The sequence below is a fragment of the Phodopus roborovskii genome, unplaced genomic scaffold (genome assembly GCF_943737965.1).
Source record: "Phodopus roborovskii unplaced genomic scaffold, PHOROB, whole genome shotgun sequence".
NCBI lineage: Eukaryota > Metazoa > Chordata > Mammalia > Rodentia > Cricetidae > Phodopus > Phodopus roborovskii.
In genome coordinates, this window is record NW_026126424.1 from 2,788,153 (window position 1) to 2,809,837 (window position 21,685).

Below are 21,685 nucleotides of genomic sequence, written 5' to 3' on the forward strand. Positions count from 1 at the left end.
GTTGATATTGTCAAGAGATGTTTCAGACAATTCGGATATAAGTCAATCAAATTTAATAAGTAGAGTTCACTTCCTTTATTATGTTTTAGTGATGTGGGGAAATCGAGGTAAGGCCAAGAAGACAGAAGGCGAGTTGCATCTATAGCCTGGTACACAGTCTGTCGGTGTTCCAAACGTGTTTGATGAAAGAATAAACTATCTGGAATTTCAAACGCGTTTGATGAATGAATAAACTATCTGGAACTAAATATTAAAAGGTGGTTCCTTTCTATCAGATCACACACACACACACACACACACACACACACACACCCTTTTCCTATTTTAATAACAACAGGACAAAACAAAAACCAATATAGCACAGACAGACACTTTTTTGTGGGTTGGGAGAGAAGGGGAGAAGCTGCAAAGGACCCACGGCTGGCGGTGACAGCTTCGGACGTAGCTCCGCTCGACCCGAGGAAGTGCCCACCCTCCGCGGAGCTGAGTCAGGTCGGGCCCTCCTCGCAGCCGGTGGAGAAGCGACAGGCCCCGACGTCAGCCAAGCGAGCTCATCTCGGGGACAGAGCGGCTCGCCAGCTATTGGAGCGCAAGGATCCACACGCCCGCCGTCTCCAAGGGCAACGCGCGACCACACTTCCGGAAACGTCGCGTACGGGGGGGGGGCACGGCTATTTCGCGTCACTTCCGCCACTCCGGGGCTGTGCGGGGCTGTGCAGGGTGAGGCGGGGGTTACGTTAGACGGGGCAGTTGCTCTTCCGGTGCTGTGCACTCACTGGGTTAGGGGAGCCTTGGGACCGCTGCGTCCGCTCCCCCCGCAGACCAGTTCTCGGCGCTTCTAGTCTGGTAAGGTTGCGCCGGTACGGTGGCCGAGGAGGTCTGAGCGCGCCGGAAGTGCTCGCCGGCGCTCGCGCCTAGCTGGGCTGGAGGCGCACGTGGCGCGGTGAGTGCTGCGGGGGGCGAGGATGCGGGGGGCGGCGGGGATGCGGGGGGCGGCGGGGATGCGGGGGGCGGCGGGGATGCGGGGGGCGGGGATGCGGGGGGCGGCGGGGATGCGGGAGGCGGCGGGGATGCGGGGGGCGGGGATGCGGGGGGCGGCGGGGATGCGGGGCGGCGGGGATGCGGGGGGCGGCGGGGATGCGGGAGGCGTGGGCCGCGGGGCTGGGGCGCCCCTCCCTGGCCGTGGCGAGTGGCAGGGCAGCGTCACTGCCGCCCTCCGTGGTGGCCTGAGTGCCCAGAGCCCGCGGTGACCAGAAGGAGCGGCCCTTCCTTTTCGCCAGGCCGGAGACAGCATGTCTTTCCGAGGCGGAGGTCGCGGGGGCTTTAGTCGCGGTGGCGGCGGCGGCGGCGGCTTCAACCGTGGCGGCGGCGGCAACAACCACTTCCGAGGGGGCGGCGGCGGCGGCGGCAATTTCAGGGGTGGCGGCCGAGGAGGATTTGGGCGCGGCGGCGGTCGTGGAGGCTTTAATAAATTCCAAGATCAGGGACCTCCAGAGCGTGTCGTCTGTAAGTCGCCTTCAGAGCTTCATCTCCTAACTTTGCAGTGGGAGTGGATTCGGGTAGTGAGCTTGTGTTGCCAGCAAGTCTGACGGTAAGTCTCGGAAAGGCAAGTCTGCAGGCCACGCTGACTTAAGAATCATGCGGTAGCTGAAGTGGTCGGGAGAAGAGTCTGGAGGTGAGCTTGAGTTTGGACTGAAAAGATGAGAGTTAGACACTATTGAGTGCCTGGACCGTTCTGAAAGAGAGAAAAGGACTCAGGGTTAATTTCTTTGCTGTTGTAGTAAGGTGAATGCTGTGATCCCTAGTGATACAGTTGAAATACAAAGCCAAGTTTTTAGTCTCCTTAGTCTGTGCTGTCGGTTACCAAAAGGTAAGGGAAAGTGGGGAGGGGGAGATTTGCTTGGGAGAAGGCAATAAAAATGCCTACCTAAAGTAATTTTGAGTTAACTATTGGAGAGGTGTGATGGAAGTCATTGGAAGAGGTGAGGGGTGGATCTGTATACTTGATTGGTTTGCTGGACAAAATGGTTAAAGTCAAGGGGGTGTTGGAGTAAGCCATATATGAGACATTGACAGCCATGTTCAATAAACAGACATGAAGAAAAAGTGGAAAGGTAGGAGATGTATCCAACCTTTTGACATTGTACCTTGACATTGCCCTCTACAAAGTTCACACTACAGAGCCATACAGCTTAATTTGTGTGTGTGTGTGTGTGTGTGTGTGTGTTTGTTTTAAGTAAGTGTACCATTTTGTGTTGGGCCACATTCATAGCTGTCCTGCAGGCCATGCATTGGACATATGGATGGAAAAGAAATTTCAAAGGAATAATACTGAGAATAAAAGGCTCTAGTTGTTAAGGATGGAGAGTGACTTTTGTAGACAAATGGTGTTTGATTCTAGGTTAAGAAACAGTGGTACTTATTTTGTAATTCCAGACTTCCCTGAGAGGGTAGTCATTGATGAAGGAGTAATAGTGGTGATGAGTTCTGAGGAAGGAGGAGACCATCAACACAGACTGATTCAAGTTCATAGGCTGGGGAAGAGAAAGGAGTCAGTGAAATAGATAGTGCAATTGTAAGAACCGTGGCAGGGTAACTGGCATGTGTTGGATGATCTCCTTGTGCCAGGCACTGTTCTCAGTGACTCATTTGTCTGGGTACTCATGTACGAGGTGTGGCTGCAGTTAGATGTGACTGGCTTCGTGTACAAGGGTATAGAGAGAAGGGGAGTGTGTCTCTTCTAGGTCCCACAGTAATGGTGTGCTAACTTAGGACCACAGTGTTGAGAACTAAGCTCTACCTTAGAGACCAGATAGGGGTAAGGACCAAGTGGTCAAGGATGCTTCTGGCACAGTTGATCAGTATCTGAAATGGTTCCATGTTTGTTTTCTTGTGCTCTTTCAGTATTAGGAGAGTTCATGCACTCCTGTGAAGATGACATCGTTTGTAAATGTACCACAGATGAGAACAAGGTGCCTTACTTCAATGCTCCTGTTTATTTAGAAAACAAAGAACAGATCGGGAAAGTGGATGAGATATTTGGACAACTTAGAGATTTTGTATCCTTTCTAATGGGATGAGCCAGTGATCTCATTGAGGAATTATTGTCCCTCTCCTTCCCCGCCACTTAAATATCAGTTAAAGCAAACCCGTTGCTTCATTTAGTAGATAGCAATGCTACAGACAGGCCATAAAGAGAATCTGTAGGCGAGAATGCATTCATCTACATTTACAAGTATTGCGCCAAGAGGAGGTGACTGTCCTTTTGGAAAGTTCTGTGAGTGGTGGCCATTTGTATAAATGCCACAGAATTGTATTGTCTCTGCTGTTGCTTTACATATGATGGTTCTACAGGAATATCATGGTATAATTGGAGGATACTGATTGTGTTCTTTTAAAGAAAATATAATTTCCTCTAGGAAATTTCTTGATTTCTTTTAGCCAGGCATTCTTTTTAAAATGCTTAAACTCAATAGTTAAAATCTTTTTGTGTCATTATTTCTCACTTGTTCCTTAATGTAATTAATAGTATTTTTCAGTTAAGTTGTCAGAAAACATGAAGGCATCTTCCTTTAAAAAACTACAAAAGGTGAGTCAAAATTACAACTGAAGCTTAGATTCAGAAGAGAGTGGTGTGTGCCTTAGGGTACTCTTGAGGCACTTGCAGCCCTCCACTGTGTTGCAGTGAAGCTCTGAAGCTGATGAGTAGTACCCAGGCATTGAGTTTACTTTCCCAGTTGTCTCTGTGCTGTAGCCCAGAGTTTACTGAGATTAGGTTGGCTTCTAATTTCCTCTATCTGCTGGGATTGCAGGTATGTGCTGTCACACCCAGTCTAAGCTTACTAGTCTTTAAAAATAATGTTTTGGCCAGGCATGCTATTGTAAGCCAATAGTACCAGCACTTGGAGGCAGAGAAGCAGGAGGATGGCTGCTTTGAATTTAGCTTGGGTTACATATTGAATTCCAGGTCATCTTGAGGTACATAGTAATAATCTGTCTCAAAAACAAATAAGTCACAGATGTAGATGAGATACTAAAGGGCCTCACAGGTATTTTGTTAACATGGTATATGCTGTTTGAAATAGTAAGAGGCTGCCCTGAAACTCTCTAGTGGGATCAGATTTAGTCCTAGCCTTCCTTGAGGTGCTGCTTTTGAAACTGAAAGCCAAAAGATAGCCAGGGAAGAGTCTTACATCACAGATACTTGAGGACGGCTCTTAAGGTGACATCCTTTTAGGTCCTCTTATAAACTTGACTCGGTTGCTCTTAAGTAGCATCTACAATTCGTTTTGGAAAGAAAGCTGGAGAATTTTGGTGTAGTTGGGCCAGTACTTTAGCACTGGACTAGCCACAGAGCAGGATGGCAACCTGCAGGAGGACCTGATGGGCATAAAACATTTAGGATGGGTGTGGAAGGTTCTGAAATAAGGGGCTGGTGTAGTAGGAAGGTGTAAGGAGTAAGGTTTTTCCTCCCGCTGCTGGTCTTGTCCCGCTTCCACACCAGCCCCAATGAACACACTAAGACTCTGTATTTGATACAATGCTGTTGGCCAGGTGCTAGTTTCTTATTGGCTAGCTCTGTCTTAATTATTAACCCATTTCTGTTTATCTAATATTTCCATGTGCTCTTACCGGAGAGCCGGCTGGCGTCCTATTCTCTCCAGACTCTCCATCTTGACTCCTTCCTACTTCCTCTTCCTCCTCGTCTCCTAGTCCCTCCTGTCTTCCTTTCCTATTGGCCAACAGTGCTTTATTCATTAACCAGTATAAGAAACATATACAGAATGACATCTCCCATCAGAAAGGAACTTCATAAGCCACGAGAAAGAGATTAGATTTTAGTGTTAGCATTGTTTCTAAATAATAGGGTGGGCTTTGAGAGAACACTGGAGAAACAGAGAAGCCCATTGGAAAGGGATCAGGACTCTTGGAAAAGTTCATCCATGTAGGCTGTACAAAGCCATTAATGCTATGGGGCAGGATGTAGAGTCCCATGGAAATGGAGACAAGGAGGTGGGGTTGTGAACATACAGGAAGAGGAGTCAAAGGGACTTGGTCATTAACTCAACCAACCATTTTTTAGAAGTTTGATTTCAACGTCTTTGGGGGTTATGATCCCACTCACTGACTTGGGCAGCATTAGAGAACATAGGTTAAGGGAAGGTAGTGAATTTCATTTGGGACACAGTAAGTTACGATACTTGATAGTCAGAAGATCGGGACTTCACAGAAGTAGACTAGAGACAAAACTGGGAAGTTGTTGGTGCACAGACGGAGGTTAGGAAGAATGGAAGCAGTGAGCTTTTATGAGAGCTTCAGACACCTTCCCACATTTAAGTGTCTTAGTGCAGGCTGACACAATTGCCAGTAAAAGGGGAGGGGCGCAAGTATGCCAGACAGATAGAGACATGAAAGTAGAGTGGTTTCCGGGGGGGGGGGTGCACATAGTATTCAGTGGGTTCAGGAACAAGGTAGTTGGGTGTATAAGAGCTGCTAGAGTGGTAATTCCACAAACCAGGTCAGAGCAGGAAGTTAGATGGAGACATTAACTTGCTGATAGCAAGTGGCCACCAGTTGTAGATAACTGAAAAGGTGTGCTTGGAGCAGAAGAGCCTAGAGAGAAGCAGTGCCGAGGAGGGCATCTCATGAGGTATGACCTTAAAAAGGGAAGTTACCTGTTAGAGGCCCTTGAAGTCATTCTGGTCCCTGCAGGATTATTTGAAGATTTGTTTAATGATATATCTTCCCCAACCTCCATCGCCCATTTTCTGTTTGGGTTTCCAGACCACTGCTGTCCTTGAGTTTAGGTTCCCCTTACCCAGCCTAGGCGGTTACAAAGTCTAAAGATAGCATTTTGGCCTAATTGTACTTTCTATGATGATGGAATTCCTTGACCAGTCCAATAACAGGTAGTCACACAAAGCACTGGACACAAGGAATGCCCGACATGTCTCATGACCTTAAGTTTTAATCCCATGTCTAATCGCTGACTTAAATGTAAATAGGTCTGTATTGTGTGTAGACTGGGCAATGCAGGTTCACACAGTGCTTTTGAGTTGATAGAGTGTGAGAAGTTAACAAGGGGTCCTGTAGATGGTGATAGAAATTACTTTTTAGTAACATTTATTTCTGTTTTGAAGCCCTTCCTCATTTGTGTTTTGTATAGAAGATCTAGAAAACTGTATACCTCCTTACATTTCAATACTGATACAATGTCCTATTTAACCCTAAATATAGGCTGGGTTTAGCTTTTAAATATCATGTTCGAGAAATACTAATGGAATCCTTTCTTGAAATAGCTAATTGCTAAAATTTTGAATTTTAGTGCTACATGTCTGATAACTTTTCTCTTGACAGCTCTCTTAAATGAAGATGTAGATTTTTGGAGACACATATTTCTAAAAAAATGATATTGACCTTAGTGTTTCTGTATGTATACAATCTAACGCATTGATTATATATCTTAAGATATTCTTGGAACTTTGTTATAGTTACTTTTGTCTACAGCTTTACAGATAAGAAAACTAGGTAATTAGAGGGAGGGGAAAAGTCCTTGCCCAGAGAGGTGTGGGATTTGAACCTCAGTAGTTTGGGCTGAGTACTGCCCTTCAAGTTAGCTCACTAACTACTATTGTTCAACTTTCAGTTTTATATAGATCCATATAAGCTGCTACCACTGCAGAGATTTCTGCCTCGTCCTCCTGGTGAGAAAGGACCTCCCAGAGGCGGAGGTGGTGGCGGCAGGGGAGGTCGAGGAGGAGGAAGAGGAGGTGGTGGCCGAGGTGGTGGAAGAGGTGGTAAGTTACTGTGCCGGTTTCTAGTGATGTTCTGTAGCCATAGATGATTTATACAGTGCAGTTTAGCTTTGCATGTACCCAGACTTCCCTTACCCATGTTTCTCTTACATATTGCCCATATTCGGAGAAGTGCTTTGTTTCCACAGCTGAAATAGGAGAGAGGAAAAAAAAATTAACGTTGTCTTTGCAGAATTTCAGACCCTTGGGTTATTTGTATTTTAATGAAGATTTCAATAGAGGCAGTCAACCATTGCTAAATGGCAGATACATTCTAAGAAATGCAGTGTTGGGCAGTTTCGTTGTGTGCACTGACACAGGTCTCTTGTAAAGCTTGGTGACTCAGCATGGCTTCTTAGTGTGGTGAAGAGTAGTGAGATGGAAGCTAATGCTGGAGAGATGGGGCAGGCTGTTTATGATCAGCCTGTTGTGAAAGGGTAGTCTCGATACAATGGGAAGTACAGACAAACCGGTAACAGTTGTTTTTAACCATTGTCGGGCATTGGGTGCTGTATACAACTGTATGTGCTGTGCTCTCGGGTGCCTGGACTTAGGTATTCCAACAGTGCTGTGAGCGTGCCAGCGGTCGCTTGCTCTACAGTGTGAGATAGTAGAGTTTTCCAGGTCCATTATGATTTTAGGAGACTGATGTGTTACACATGAAATATTATTATGTATTATATGGCTATGTAAGAATTTAACTTAATTGTGATTTCTTAGTTATCAACAAGTATTTTGATAATATGCCAAGAGCTGGTCTTATCTACTTAATATCCAAGCATATTTTTTTAATTTCTCCAACAAGTTTTCCAATGGCCTCCATGTGGATGCTATGACACACACACGCGCGCATACACACACACGCGCATACACACACACACACACACACACACACACACACACACACAGAGAGAGAAAATGTAAAAAACGGAAAAGGTGGTGGTCTTGAGCTTACTCTACTGCTTCACTTGGGAACCTGCTATTTCTTCATCTTTTCAAAGTTTCTGTAAAATACAGTGTGTGAACTTATATTTAGTTTTCATAGGAATTGCACAATTTTTATAGCTTAGAGAAAATGAGCAGCTCATTATCTAACACGTATTTCCTTTTCAAGGTGGCTTTAGAGGAGGAAGAGGTGGAGGTGGGGGCTTCAGAGGAGGAAGAGGAGGTGGTGGATTCCGAGGTGAGTGTGGTGTGTGGGAAAAGCTGTCTGACTGGATTTGTCGATTGATAATGTCTGTTGATTTCTTTCATGTTTCATCTCCCTCCCAACAAGTATGGCAGACATTGGGGTGTTTTTGGCTTTACCTTAATTTATGGCTCCATTCTATACCATTCTTTATTGATTTCTCTTAATTTTTCACCAAATTTCTTTGCTGTATTAATATTTTGAAAACCAAAAAAAAAAAATGGATATTTGAATAGCAATTGTGTTTGGTAATGTAAATGTATCAAACATTATAGGAACTGTTGATGTTCAACAGTTGAGATTTGGATACTAGCTCTGTTACAAGCCTTGCTTTTCCTTTTCTCAGGAAGAGGACATTAGGTGTGGCAGTGACAGACTCACCACTTGTGTTTTCGCTGTATGATCTGTGATTGAAGGCTGTGTCTGGAGCAACCCGGAGGATGCTGCTCTGTCGGTGGAGCTGAATCGTCAGCATTGGGTGGAAACACTTGGGACAGAACAGTCGCTTTTGCTCAGAAAGAGCATGAAGAACCCTGCTTTGTACAGTACCTGGCACTCTGTGGGTGCTTAAAGAAAACGGGACTTTTCATTTGAAGCATACTTGGCTTTTTTTAAATAAATGTTTTATTTCTTTAACTTACTGTTTATTGAACCAAACCTATTTTTTGAAATTTAGAGGAACAAGCAAAGCTTAAACCCATGTTGGATTACAGAGAGAAAAGGTAGGGTGGGTGAAATTTGTTTAAAGATACCATGATTCTAAAAGTACCAGATACACTCAAATGAACAACCCCTTCATCCCCAACAATCCAGGCTGTTGAAAAACAGTCTTAAAATTACTTAGAAATGAACTCATTCAGAATGCCTTTTGAATAGGGACAGAACAGCAGTATTTGCTGTATTTCAATTACAAGGATAAAGCTGTTTCAAGAACCAGTTTATAATTATTGTTAAATTATTATTTTGAGTCCATTAAAATTTGAGTAGCTCTGTTCATGAGAAAACTATGGTTCAGGAAATTTAAATATAGGTTATTAAAAGTTTTCTGAAAAAAATTTTTTTACATGAAAGATTTACTTATCTTCATTTTAAGTAAATATTGACTACCTTCCACATGTTTCAATTCCTGGGTAGGGTTACTATAAATGAAATTGGCTTTGGTCACTGTTGCTAATGTGCTGCCAAAACATGAGCACCACAGCAAGCAAGGGTACTTCAGTGTGGAGCCCTGTGCCGGCACGCGAGGGTACCTCGGGGTGGAGCCCTGTGCCAGCTGTGCGGTTTTTTCCCCTCACTGCTCACCTCTAGAGTCCTAGCATACATAGGCACTTATTCTTGGGTACTTGTTTCAGTAGCATGTAAGTGTGCCTGTGCCTGAGTTCTACCCTTTTTGTTAATGGAACCACAGTGCTGTTAATACATAGGCCAAAGCAAAGGCATGGTGGCAGGAGCAGCTGAGGGCTCACATCTTGATCTGGAAGTGGGAGCGGACATAACGCCTTTGAAAGCTGGAAGCTGGCCCCCTAGGGACACACCATCCATCAAGGCACACCTCCTAATCCTCCAGTAGTTCCACTACTGGGGACCAAGCATTCAAACATGAGCCTAAGGGAGCCATTCTCCTCCGCTTTGTCAGTTTGTGAAGGGCATCAGCACCAAAGGATGGGTGCAACATTAACAGGAGTTGTTAGATGGCAAAGGGTTGTAGAGATGGTAGACAAACCTGGAGATGTCATACTTTTTAAAAGCTAGGTTATTTGAGACATATTCCATATCCAAACTGACCTCAAATTCTGTGTACCCAGGACTGGCCTTGAGTGCTGGGATTATAGAGTGCACTGCCATGCTCAGTGTAATTTCTGTTTCTAACGTACACAATTCGGTCGTTAAACATTTCTTTCTCGCCCCTCTTGTTACGTCCGGGTTCTATATTTTTGTTGAAATATTTCAGTTCAAATCAATTCAAATCGGGTTCTATATTTTTGTTGAAATATTTCAGTTCAAATCAATTCAAATCGACCTCACCTCCTGAACTTTGGAATACTGAGGAGATTTACATGATAGGTTCACAGCCCCTGGTTCAACAGTCAGTCATTAAAAATATGTACTTTTTAATCACAATTTAAAAAATTCAGTACTGGGCTGCTAGCCCAACCTATTCCCTAGACAGAACCATGCAACCAGAAAGGCCCTCTAATGAAATGGTAATGAGCAAGTACAGCCCCCTAGGGGTTCTGTTACACTATACTGAAGTTTGGTGACATTTGAGCCTTGCTTTGAAGTGCTACTGATGGAGAGTTATATTTTAGTGTTAAAAAGTAATCAATTGAGATACTCCTTCACCCTAGCAATGCATGTTCATATTAGGTTTTTATGTGACAATGTAGACTACTAGGGTTATCCTGTGCTTGGAAAACTGAGTGGGTGACTAAATAGCTTGAACTTATATGCCTGTTAAATTGTGGGAGAATTCGCCAAGGTGGCATAGAGCATGCATCCATACTGTGGAACACGTAGCTATTGTGCTTAGACAGATTTATGGGATGGTATTTAGGGGAAACAAGCTGTACCGTACCATGTGTGTGTGGTACATACAGACATACTGGTTACACAAGATCACAGTTTTGTTTGAAAGGAAAAGAAGTTGGACAAACCTCACATTCTTAGGATATACTTTTATATGACTAGAGATATAAGGAAAAATAAATGAGTAAGGATTACTCCCGGCAATGTTGGTACCTTTCATGGAAAGATTTGGAAGTACGGGAGTCAATAGTGTATTCGAAATTTTAGGAAAAGTAAACACAAAGGGGCCTGAAGTGAAGAAACTCAACCAGCCCGAAACTGTTCAAAATCTAGTACAGAAGTTTAGTCCGTCCTTCCTTCTGAATAGCTACCGAAGATAAGGGGACTGCTTAATTTTAGAACAAGTTCAGTCAGCTCCTGACTGCTTTTCTCAGTTGGGTTTGTTTGTTTTTGTTTTTGTTTGTTTGAATAGGGTGATTTGCTTGATAATCTGCTTATATAAATAAGACAGGAGCCTAAATTGTTTAAGATGTGTGGTGGTTGGAATTTCTCTTTAAGAAGCTTTTCCCTTGTTCTAGGAATTAAAATCTTTTCCTCTTCAGCCCAATTAAATGTGTTAATGGGGCCCATGAAAAAAGCCTTTCTTTGTGGTCTAGTAGTGGAAATGATTTGTCCTGAAAGAACTTTCCTGACAGGGTATTGAAGCTGTTCCCAAGGTGGTGTGGACTCCCCAGGATGCTGAGCAACATGTTAGAGTTAAACTCTTCAGGCTCTAGGGATGAAGATAGTTCTGTCTTTTCAGAGACCGAACACAGCATCATTGCAGCTTACCTGATTATGGCAGGTATGGGTGGTTGTTCAGTTATCTGCTTCTCAGACGGGAGAAGAGAGGGATTTGTTACAAATGTGCAATGTTGGCTAGTTGGTAAACAGGGACTGTACCAATCAGAGAAAATGGAAAGAAAAATAAAGCACTGTTAATGCTGCTTCTTGACATGGCAGAAGAGCAAAGGGGGGCAAGAAAAGCTCTATAAGGTGAAGTTTTGGAATAAAATCTGTCCATATACTTGGTTCTTGCATTAACTGTAGGCATGTGCCGAGTATGCACCATGGTAGAAGCATGCTTTATGTCAGTTACCATCCCCATGCACAATTTGCATTGTTTTCTTCTTGGTGGACTCTGTAACTCAAGGTTGAGAGGTACTGAAGGAGAAGTTTGAAAAAGGAAGTAGGGGGTGCAGATAAAGTACGCAAATTCAGCTCCTCCAGCAGGCAGTCGTGGGAAGTGGGCGCTCTAGGGGGTGGTCTTTTCATAGCTTTGAAAGTGTGTACAAGGTATTTCACCTTCATGTTCTCATTTGTAAAATGTAGACAATAAAGGCTCTGTCATGATTATTATGAAGAGTGTATATTAAATGTCATCAAGGCACCTAAGACATAGATGCTGGGTAAATATGCTTTTGTTGATACAAAGATTAAGATAAAGGCTTGTTTGTAGGAAAGAGTATGAGGAAAATGACAGATTCTATCGGTGGTGTGGCTTTTATAATCAGCAATCAATCTCAAACTGTATAGGCAGTGGCAAGTTTTAGTAACTTATATTAGGTTCATTGCTTTTTGGATTGGCTTTTATGAAAAATTTTAATCACATTTCTAAAAACAGACTGAGAGATATATCTCTGTATCTACTTTACAGCTGTCTAGTTTTTACCTCATAGTTGACATGCGCTCCAAGTAATTTCCTTTTCATTTTAGTGGTATAGTGACTAATTCATTTGAATACTTCTGTGTGGTAAGAGGCAAAAAGTGAGTCCACACTTCTGGAGTCATGTGGAAACACTATATACGAGTTTGGTTCAGCTAATTGTAGGTAAAAGGGAAAATCCGAAATTTATCTGGACAGGATAATTGCTGAGGATGTCAGAGTCGAGTGGGCTACATAGTAAGACTGTCTCAAAGGGGGAAAATACTGCTCACAAGATTAGTATCTGAAGACTACTAAGTTTTGTTTCCTTAATTCATATAGGTGAAGAGCTTAAGAAATTTTTCCAACCCACACTTCTAAGTGGCTACTGGGCTTTGAACAGAGGTCTTTTTGCTAGCCCTCTCACATAATTATTTAGGTCCGTTATTAGGAAACATTGGAGCTTGCGATCTTATGTTTTGTAGGAACTGAAGGAAACACATCTCATCTCCGTGCTTTTGCTCTGTGTGCCAAGAATCACTCGTTCTTCCCATCCCCTGATTTTTCTTCTTTAACAAAAACCTCCCGAATAAGAATGGAAACTGAGGAAGAGGGTACATGCCCTTAAATATCATTCCATTTGTTATTTTTACCCTGGGCCTATGTAAATGTTTTTACTGTAGAGTTTATCTATTGTACATATGCACCGAGTTAATGTTTTTGAATCAGGAGCTTGCCGTATTGTCTGTATTAGCCTAGAACTATCTATGTAGCTAAGGCTGGCCTTGAACTCATGATCTTCCTGCTTCTGCCTCCTGAGTGTTGGGATTACTGGTGTGTTGCCACTGTGTCTGGCCTAGTTGTATTAATCTATTTTTACTTATGTGTCTCTGGGTGTCCTTTGTGAATGATTGCCACACGCATGTCTACAGAGGCCAAAAGAAGGTATCAGGTTCTGCACTGCTCCACATAGGTGCTGGGAACAGAATTCAAGTCATCTGTCTAGAAGAACAGCAAGTGGTCTTAGCCACTGAGCCGTTTCTACAGCCCCCTAGATTTAGTTTTTATTTTAATCTTCCATTTGGATTTGAGCTCTTACTACAGACATTTTGTTAATTTAGTATGCCTGAGTACTCTCTTCTATCACTTAAAGCTGAGAATTGAGAGTATGGTAAATGTATGGATTTGAAATAATTCATCATGGGTGTAAAATTGTGGTGAGAGGTTAGCTGAAAAAGATGACCGGGTACTAGACAATAATGGACCACATAACCTGTAAGGCTACAGCAAGTCACTGAAGGGTTAAGTCGAGACAGTATCTGATTTGCATTTTAGATACTTGTTGTGATGGTAGACCATTAGGCCACTGCATTGACCTGAAGTTGGAGCAAAGGGGACTTAGTGGAGGCAGAAAGAAGTAGACTCACTCAAGAGCTAGAAGGTAGAATTGGTGATTTGATGTGGGGCTGGGAAAGAAGAAGGAGCATCGAATATGACTTCTGGGGTTGGGGGTTGGGGTGGGGGATGTACCCATCGATGGTGCGGTTCACTGAGATAGGAATACATCCGGGGAAGAACAAATGTGAGGTGGGATAGCATGTCTCTGACTTTAGCTGTGCATATGACCTTGAGTTTTGCAGTACTAATCTCAGCTGCAATGAGACCACTCAGAATGCTGAATCGGGAAAGAAGGGGTCTAGGACAGAGTATGAAAATAAACATGTGATATGGTAGTGTTGAAGACAGATTGTCAGGTAGACCAAGAAGAGATGGTGGGGAGCTACAGGAATGGAGGGGGTACTTTCAAAAGGTGGGAGAGTAGAGCTACTTAGAATTGAGACTGATTGATCCACCGTCCACTCATGGGAAAGTACCTACAACCAAGGAAACAATGAAGTGTGTAAGATAGTTAGGGAGAATAGAGAAAAGGAGTAAATTATTTGTGTAGCAACAAACAATTGGAGACTCCCCCCAAAAGTGTAGTTACTTTCTTCTGGCTATGTAATTGCTAGGTAGCAATTTGTGTGCTGGGTTTAATCCTTTTTGAATCCAAGTTACAAGGTGACCCCCCCCATCAATACACACACAATAGTTCTTGTATGTTTGCTAAGAAGAGCCAAAGGATTGTTAAATTTGCTGTCATTGTACTTGAAGGAATAATAGAAATTGGGCAGACTGGAGTTTTAGTGGCATTCCATTCATTCATCAAAAACTTGCTGTATGATACATACTGAAGGTAGATTCATTAGGAGCCTGGGGTATGTAAGGTAGAACGATGTAAGAGCTGACTGACTTAGCATCACCCCAGAATGAGATAATATAAGCAAGCCCCCTCAGAAAGTATGGAGAAGAATATAGAATCCCATGGATAGGAGGCTGCTTCAGAGCTAAATTGGGCTTGGCCTGAACTTTAAAGGATGGCTACATTTGAACATACAGAGGAACAGCACAGGGTGTTTCAAGTGGGAAAAATATATAAAGTCAAGGTTTGTAGCTTGGTGTATTTGCAAAACTGTTGGAACAGTGGGCTTATTTCATAAGTATGCAAAGAGGGTAACAACAGATTAGGGCAAAGAGCCTAAACAATCAGGACACTGGGCTCTTCATTCTTCAAATACTGGGGGAACTGGAAGCTTATTGTTTGTTGAAGCAAGTGTACCAGCCATGTGGAGGAGAGAGAACAGGGATATGGAAGATTGGTGTAAAAGGATGCTAACGAAGTTTTGATGGAAGTACCAAGAGAGGACAGAAGTTCTCAGCTGGTCCTTCTGTGTGTTGCTGTTTGGGATTACTTCCGCTGGTTTGGACATTAGCTGGGGGTTGTTCATCAAGTACTTTTTTGGGAAACACAGTTTTCTTCTGTTTGTTGTCTAACCTTCTAGAGAGAAGCCCAGTCCATAACGGTTGTAGCTTTTGCATTGAAAGTGGTTTTGCAGCAGCCTCCACCACTGGGACCTGAGGATGGTCTACATCTGGTTCATGAAAAAATACACAACCTTTCAGCATGTAGAGGATGCTGAGCTGGCTAGCATTTGCACCCAGGGTACTCAGTAATGGTTCTTATTGTCAGTGGCCACACTAGCATGCTAGCTAGTAACTTTAGTCCTCAAGCTGAAAAGTTTCTTGATTCCAAAGCTGAGAATCAGATAGATGTGATGCTATCACTTGTGATGTTCCCAGTGAACCAGAAATATTGCAGTATGTATTCTAGTATAGTGTGCATTGAATGAAGAATTACAACTTTGACATGTTGAATTTTAAGAAATATTGGGAGAGTCACATGACCTTGCTGCATGTTTAATGTGCTTAATGATAATGAATAGAATAAAAACATGAAACATGACAGAAATAAATGCTGTTAGGATAGAATGCTGATTGAGGCTTGAGAAAGGAAACCAGGCAGAAAGAAGAGGGATTTAGTCTGCCATGGGAGCGGGTGGCTGGTCATTCCTGTATCCTGAAAACCCCAATACACTGGAGGCATGAAAGCCACATGGGGGAATTTAGGGATAGATGGTCAATGGTGATGACATGTGAGCCAGCCATCAGTGCTGGCTTTTGCAATCAACAGATTCTTAGCGTTTTAGTTTCATTTCTATTTTACAGAAGATGTTAGTTGTGAGAAGAGCCGGACCTCTTCAAACAAAGAGACTAAGCTGGATTGCTCTCTTTTTTGAAGTAACTTAAATGGTTTAATTTTTATTCTATCCTAAGTATGAAAGTTGGACAACATGCATGATCCTTCTGTGTGTATCCTCAGGTATAATAAGCATTCTCAGCAACATAATAGTTCTGGGCATCTTCATCAAGTACAAGGAGCTGCGGACACCCACGAATGCGGTGATTGTGAACCTGGCTCTCACCGACATAGGGGTCAGCAGCATTGGCTATCCTGTGTCTGCAGCTTCAGATCTGCATGGAAGTTGGAAATTTGGATATACAGGCTGTCAGGTATTGGAGATCTTTGGAATGAAAACGAAATAAAGGGGATGTGCAAATTTAAATGTCTTTTTAAAAATCCCAAGAACTGGGGTTGGGGAGGGGGTTCGGTGGGTAATGTGCCTGCTGCAGGAGGAAGGTGATCTGAGTTAGGGTGCCATCCCCTATAGAAAAGCCAAGTGTGGCCGCACACATTGAGTTCCAGCTGGAAGGAAGCATGCATGTGGCTGACTGGATCCAAGGGCTTCAAGGCAAGCCAGTTTAGCCAAACACCCCGTTCAGGGAGAGCCCCTATCTCAAAAATCACATAAAATAAAACGTGGAGAGCAGTAGAGAAGATACCCATGTCAACTTCTGGCCTCCAAATGTTCACACATGGATGTGTATAACTGTATACATGTGTACACGCACACACACACATCACACATACAAAACAACGACAAACATTCAGTAATTTAAAACAAGATACTGTAGGATAATAGATTCACTTCTTTTGTGGAAAATAGCTTCAGCAATTGTTGAGGATACATTTATTTTTTAGTATTTTGTTTTGTATTTTATGAGGAGAGTGTTTTTCCTGCATGTATGTATGTCCTGTACCACGTATGTGCAATGCTGGTGGAGGCCAGGAGAGGGTGGTAGATCCCCTAGAACGTGAGTGAGGGGTGGTTGTGAGAGGCCATGTGGGTTCTGGGAATTGAACTTTCTGTCCTCTGGAAGCAGCCAGTGCTTTTAACAGCTGAACCATCTCTCCAGCCCCAAGAATCCATTCTTTAAGGAGAGATGCAAGATCACTAATCATGACAAAATTCCCTGAACCCCAAGAAAAGGAGCCAAACAGCTGGTGTTCAACTACAGAAAAAACAATCTGCATATTTCAATAAAATGTACATATTAAAATATATATTCTTTCATTTCAAACAAAATATTTAGTGGCAGTCATATTCACTAAGAAATGTATTCATGTTACCACAGGTAATTTTTTTACTGTAGAAGGTCTTTTGTGAGCAATGTTAATAACTATTTATTGTTATTTCTTCTAACGAGGAAATGTATTAGTATTAATTTACATTGGGATAGTAGGCAAATACAATTTGTGGTCATACTTTAATGGTTTTAATCTTCTAAGCCTTAAAATACTCGAGGCTAAAGTGAGAATAATGGAGAATACTGTAAAGGTTACATGGGAGGGTGCTGGGACGTCAGCCTGTTAACGATTTGTTTTTCAGATTTATGCTGGATTGAATATCTTTTTTGGAATGGTAAGCATTGGCTTACTCATGGTTGTGGCTGTGGACCGGTACCTGACCATCTGCTGCCCTGATGTCGGTAATGGCGTGTTTCTTGTCCTTCTCAATGAAATCGTTCATTGTGTAACAGTCACTCAACGTGTTTTCGTTTCAAAGTATAAATGCAATGGTTAATAACCAGGCTCAGTTTTAGTTCTCTAGAAACCCTTGTTCAGAAGTGTAGATGGCTGTCTACAATACTGCGAATACAGTTCAGATTTCATTAGGCACCCTGCAAGGCCCTGCAGGATTGGCCCTGGTTGCCTTTCCACTTCATCCAGGGTCACTGTCACTTTGGGGCACTGGCCAAGCACTCTCACCCTTTGGGACTTGTTGTTTCCCTTGGCCTGTAAAGCGATTGTTCCTGTTTATCCTCTAAACCCTTATCACTCAGATTTTGGATTGCCATTTTTGTCAGAGTGTAAAACCCCATAGACGGGCTTTGTGCGCCCTGAGGTACTCTGAGTCACCAGTGGAACGGAAGTGAGGCCTGCCTTTGTGACCAACACTAATACTTCATGTGCTTCACAACAGGAAGAAGAATGACCACCAGCACTTACGCCAGCATGATCCTGGGCGCCTGGACCAATGGCCTGTTTTGGGCTTTGATGCCCATCGTGGGGTGGGCAAGTTATGCCCCAGATCCTACCGGGGCCACCTGTACCATAAACTGGCGGAAAAATGATGTGTAAGAGATGTGTTTGCCTCTTGTGGTCAGATGCTCTCTTCCTCCCACCCGTGAGTTTCCTCGCGAAGACTGTGGCAAAGACCTACTCATCTGGCTCCCTTTCTTTGATCCTTCCTCCCTCCCTGTGTCCTCTGCTCAGGCAGCAGTGGGGACACCCTTACACCCTTCACCCATCTCCGAGTTGGGATCACAAGTGGGAAGAGGGTTAGTGAAGCTAGAGAATGGGCGTTCTAACCCAAACCTCTGTATTCTCTCTTCAGGATGGCCTGGGGTCCAAGAGTCCCTGCCAGGATTTGCCAGCAGTTAATGACACTCCTCTGGGTTTCCCATGGGAGTGAGGATCATTTAGTTGATGAAGGGAAATGAAAGATGACTCAAAAACAAGATCTTCTAAAATGTTTTTTTTCTGTAAAGAATCAAACCTCAGGCAATGCTTCAGCTTGGCCATTATACTGTGGAAGCAGCCATCAGCAGTGTGTAAATGAACGTGCAAGACTGTGTTTTAATAAAACGTTACAAAGATAGTTGGCTGGTAGGAACTGGGCCATAGCTTAATGGTCTAAGTGAACTATGAAATGAAAGTCAAACATACTTCCTAAGCTTTTTAGCAATAAAATGATTGTCACTATCGTTGATAGCAGTTATTTCCTCTTCCCCTTTCCCTGGGTTAGGGCATTAAACGGGTTGTCATGATAGTTTTTTCTTATTTCCAGATCTTTTGTGTCTTACACCATGATGGTTATTGTGGTGAATTTCATTGTGCCTTTGACAGTGATGTTTTACTGTTATTACCATGTCACTAAGTCCATGAGACTCCATGCGGCCAGGAACTGCACTGCACACCTCAATAGGGACTGGGCGGACCAGGCAGTTGTAACAAAGGTAAGAAGTCAAAATCCTTGAAGTGTTGTTGGTAACAAAGCTTTCAATATAGCTGGAAAGTCCCCGGGCCTCCCCCAGGCTCCTTTCCTTTACTGACATTTTCCTACCCTGCTCCTTCTGCTGGCGTGTGTCCTCATGTTGTTGAATGCTATGCCTATCTGTTCCTCAGATGTCTCTGTGTCCTCATGTAGACTGTGAGGGTTCCTGTGTCCAGCCTGGTCCCCTCCCCCTTTCTTTTTCATCCTGAAGTATGATAGCAGTACTTGGTTAGATGCAAAAGCTTTCTTCCTTTGATGTGTTCAAACATCCCAGGCACAAGGTTCACATTGTCTTCCTCTTGGAACTAATCCTATACCCTTGAGTGCCTTCATTTTCCTTGGTCAGGCCATTCTATAAGCAGAGACTTTCCCTTCGTCATATAAGCAAGGTGTAAAGGACTCCTCTACACGTTATTTGTATTTACTGTATATAAAACATGCCGCCAAGTAGCTACTGATAGAACTCCCTGAGCTTAAGACAGGACTGTGTTTCCAGGTTGAGTTAGGAAAGTTTGTTTGGTTGAGGTCAGCACGCAATAATGGTGCAGTTGTCGGTAAAACTAGAAGTGGGTTGCAGAGGTTTGCATGCATATTTGCTTGAAGCCAGCATTGTGGGCTCTCCTGAGCACACACAATGAAAGGGTGTTCTTTACAGTATGTCACACTCTTAGCAGCAATGTCACATGTTACTCAATACAGCCATTTGCAGTTGTTGTCGTAGATGACTTCAGGAGCTGAACCAAAGAACAGTGAAGGCAGAGTCCAGCTTCTTTGTGTTTCCAGAACAGTTCTAACCTATATTCTCAAGCTACTGTAGATGTATTAATCATGTAAACAGTTTAGGCTCTAGTCTTGGTGGTTATCCCTTTTTGCAGATGTCCGTGATAATGATACTGATGTTTCTGCTGGCGTGGTCCCCTTATTCCATTGTGTGCTTATGGGCTTGCTTTGGAGACCCAAAAACGATTCCTCCTTCAATGGCCATCATAGCTCCATTGTTTGCAAAATCCTCTACGTTCTACAACCCCTGTATTTATGTTGCTGCTAATAAGAAGTAAGTAGTGCTTATCGTGTTTCTGAATAAAACAATAGCACAGAAAGAACATCAAAGGCAATGACGAGTGCTCTAAGGCTTTCAGAGGTGACAGAAACCTACGACAGCTGTCATAGTTAGGGTTTCTAATGCTGTGATAAAACGCCATGGTCAAAAGCAGCTTGTGGAGGAAAGAGTTTCTTTCAGCTTACAATTAGTTCTATATCAGAGTCTATCACTGCAAGAAGTCAGAGAAGGAACTCAGGGCAGAAACCTGGAGGCAGGAGCTGATAGGGAGATCATGCACGAGTGTTGCTTACAGGCTTGCTCAGCCTGTTTTCTTATAGCATGCAGGACCATATGTTCAGGACAGCACTGCCCAGAGTGAGCTGCTCCCCCCATCAGGAATCAGCCAAGCACCATAGGCTTGTCCACAGCTCAATCTGATGGGGCATTTTCTCATTCCTGGTTCTCTTTTCCCAATGACTTTAGCCTCTGTCAAGTTGACATCAAACTAGCCAGCACAGCCGCCTAGTTTAAGGTTATTCAGCTCATACAGCTGTTGACAACAGCCGAGATCTTACATATTTAGAGGTCTACTCTTGTGGCAGACTCTTCCCAAATGGTGGCAGGAATATCCTTGGACAACCCTGACCCAAATTCTATCAGCTCAGCATCCAAAGACAGCCTTCATCTCAAATGACTACATGGCAGAAAAGTTCCTGGCTGGTCACTGGTCAGCTGGATTTGCGTGGTTGCCCCCCCCCCCAGGTAATAGGTTTTCCAAAGGAAAGAGTAGACAGGCAGCAAGTCCAGACAAGACCCTGGGCCCTCAGTGGTTGGTGGAGCCGTACATTTACCAAGAGTGGTCCATCTCCGAGTATAATAGAGATGTTCTCCTCTCACCAAACTCCTAGATAAAGTTTAGAATATTTCACTTTCTATTACTGTGGGATGATGAACCATGTGTAAATCACAGAATGCCACTGCTATGTCTGTTTAAATGTGTATGCTAATGCACAGATTTGAGAGAACATCTTTGGCTGTAGATCTGTGATGGAACACACAGACTGTAAGAAGAGGTAGGGCACACAGATGACCAAAGGACATGTTTTGAGGTCAGAATCTGCAGGATGTTCTCTGGCAAAGAGCAGCTATTCTCAAGCCCCCTTAAATCCAACTGGCCTTTGCACAGGGGACCAGATCTGTGAAAAATGAATCCTTAATTCAAACAAAGAATGTATTGCACTTGGCAGCTGATGTGTCATTTTTAAACATTCATAGTTACCGAGTTTATCAGATGCCCTCCATGTTTGTCATCAGTGGTACAAAACTGGTCTTTAACTAGACCATCTGTCCTGTATATTTATAAAGGTTTTCAATTGCAGATGTTGAAGTTGGGTGCAGTGTCTTATTTAGAGATCTCTATCAACAGTATTGGCTTTTTAGACAAATTGAAAATGTCTTAAAAGTTTCAAGTCATCACAGAATAACCTTTTTTCTTTTGCTTATGGCAGGTTTCGGAAGGCCATGTTTGCCATGTTTAAATGCCAGCCTTACCAAGCAATTCTTGAAACAAGTTCTGTACCAATGGATATGCCTCAAAGCCCATTGTCTCCTTGA

At 43.3% G+C, this 21,685-nt stretch overlaps 2 protein-coding genes across 2 annotated transcripts; both read left to right on the forward strand.

Annotated features, from left to right (window-relative positions):
* The first annotated feature begins 830 nt into the window (after nucleotides 1–830).
* Nucleotides 831–8,619, forward strand: Gar1 (GAR1 ribonucleoprotein). The gene is made up of 7 exons (XM_051185517.1): nucleotides 831–943; nucleotides 1,281–1,506; nucleotides 2,905–3,059; nucleotides 3,530–3,589; nucleotides 6,647–6,797; nucleotides 7,909–7,977; nucleotides 8,330–8,619. The coding sequence occupies exons 2-7, from the start codon at nucleotides 1,293–1,295 to the stop codon at nucleotides 8,341–8,343; spliced, it is 663 nt and encodes a 220-aa protein (XP_051041474.1). The 5' UTR covers nucleotides 831–943; nucleotides 1,281–1,292; the 3' UTR covers nucleotides 8,344–8,619.
* Nucleotides 8,620–11,220: 2,601 nt separating this feature from the next.
* Rrh (retinal pigment epithelium-derived rhodopsin homolog) lies at nucleotides 11,221–21,685 on the forward strand. Its single transcript, XM_051185480.1, has 7 exons — nucleotides 11,221–11,353; nucleotides 15,954–16,144; nucleotides 17,362–17,461; nucleotides 17,956–18,109; nucleotides 18,823–18,991; nucleotides 19,905–20,083; nucleotides 21,580–21,685. Exons 1-7 carry the CDS (start codon nucleotides 11,245–11,247, stop codon nucleotides 21,683–21,685), a joined length of 1,008 nt encoding a protein of 335 aa, XP_051041437.1. The 5' UTR covers nucleotides 11,221–11,244.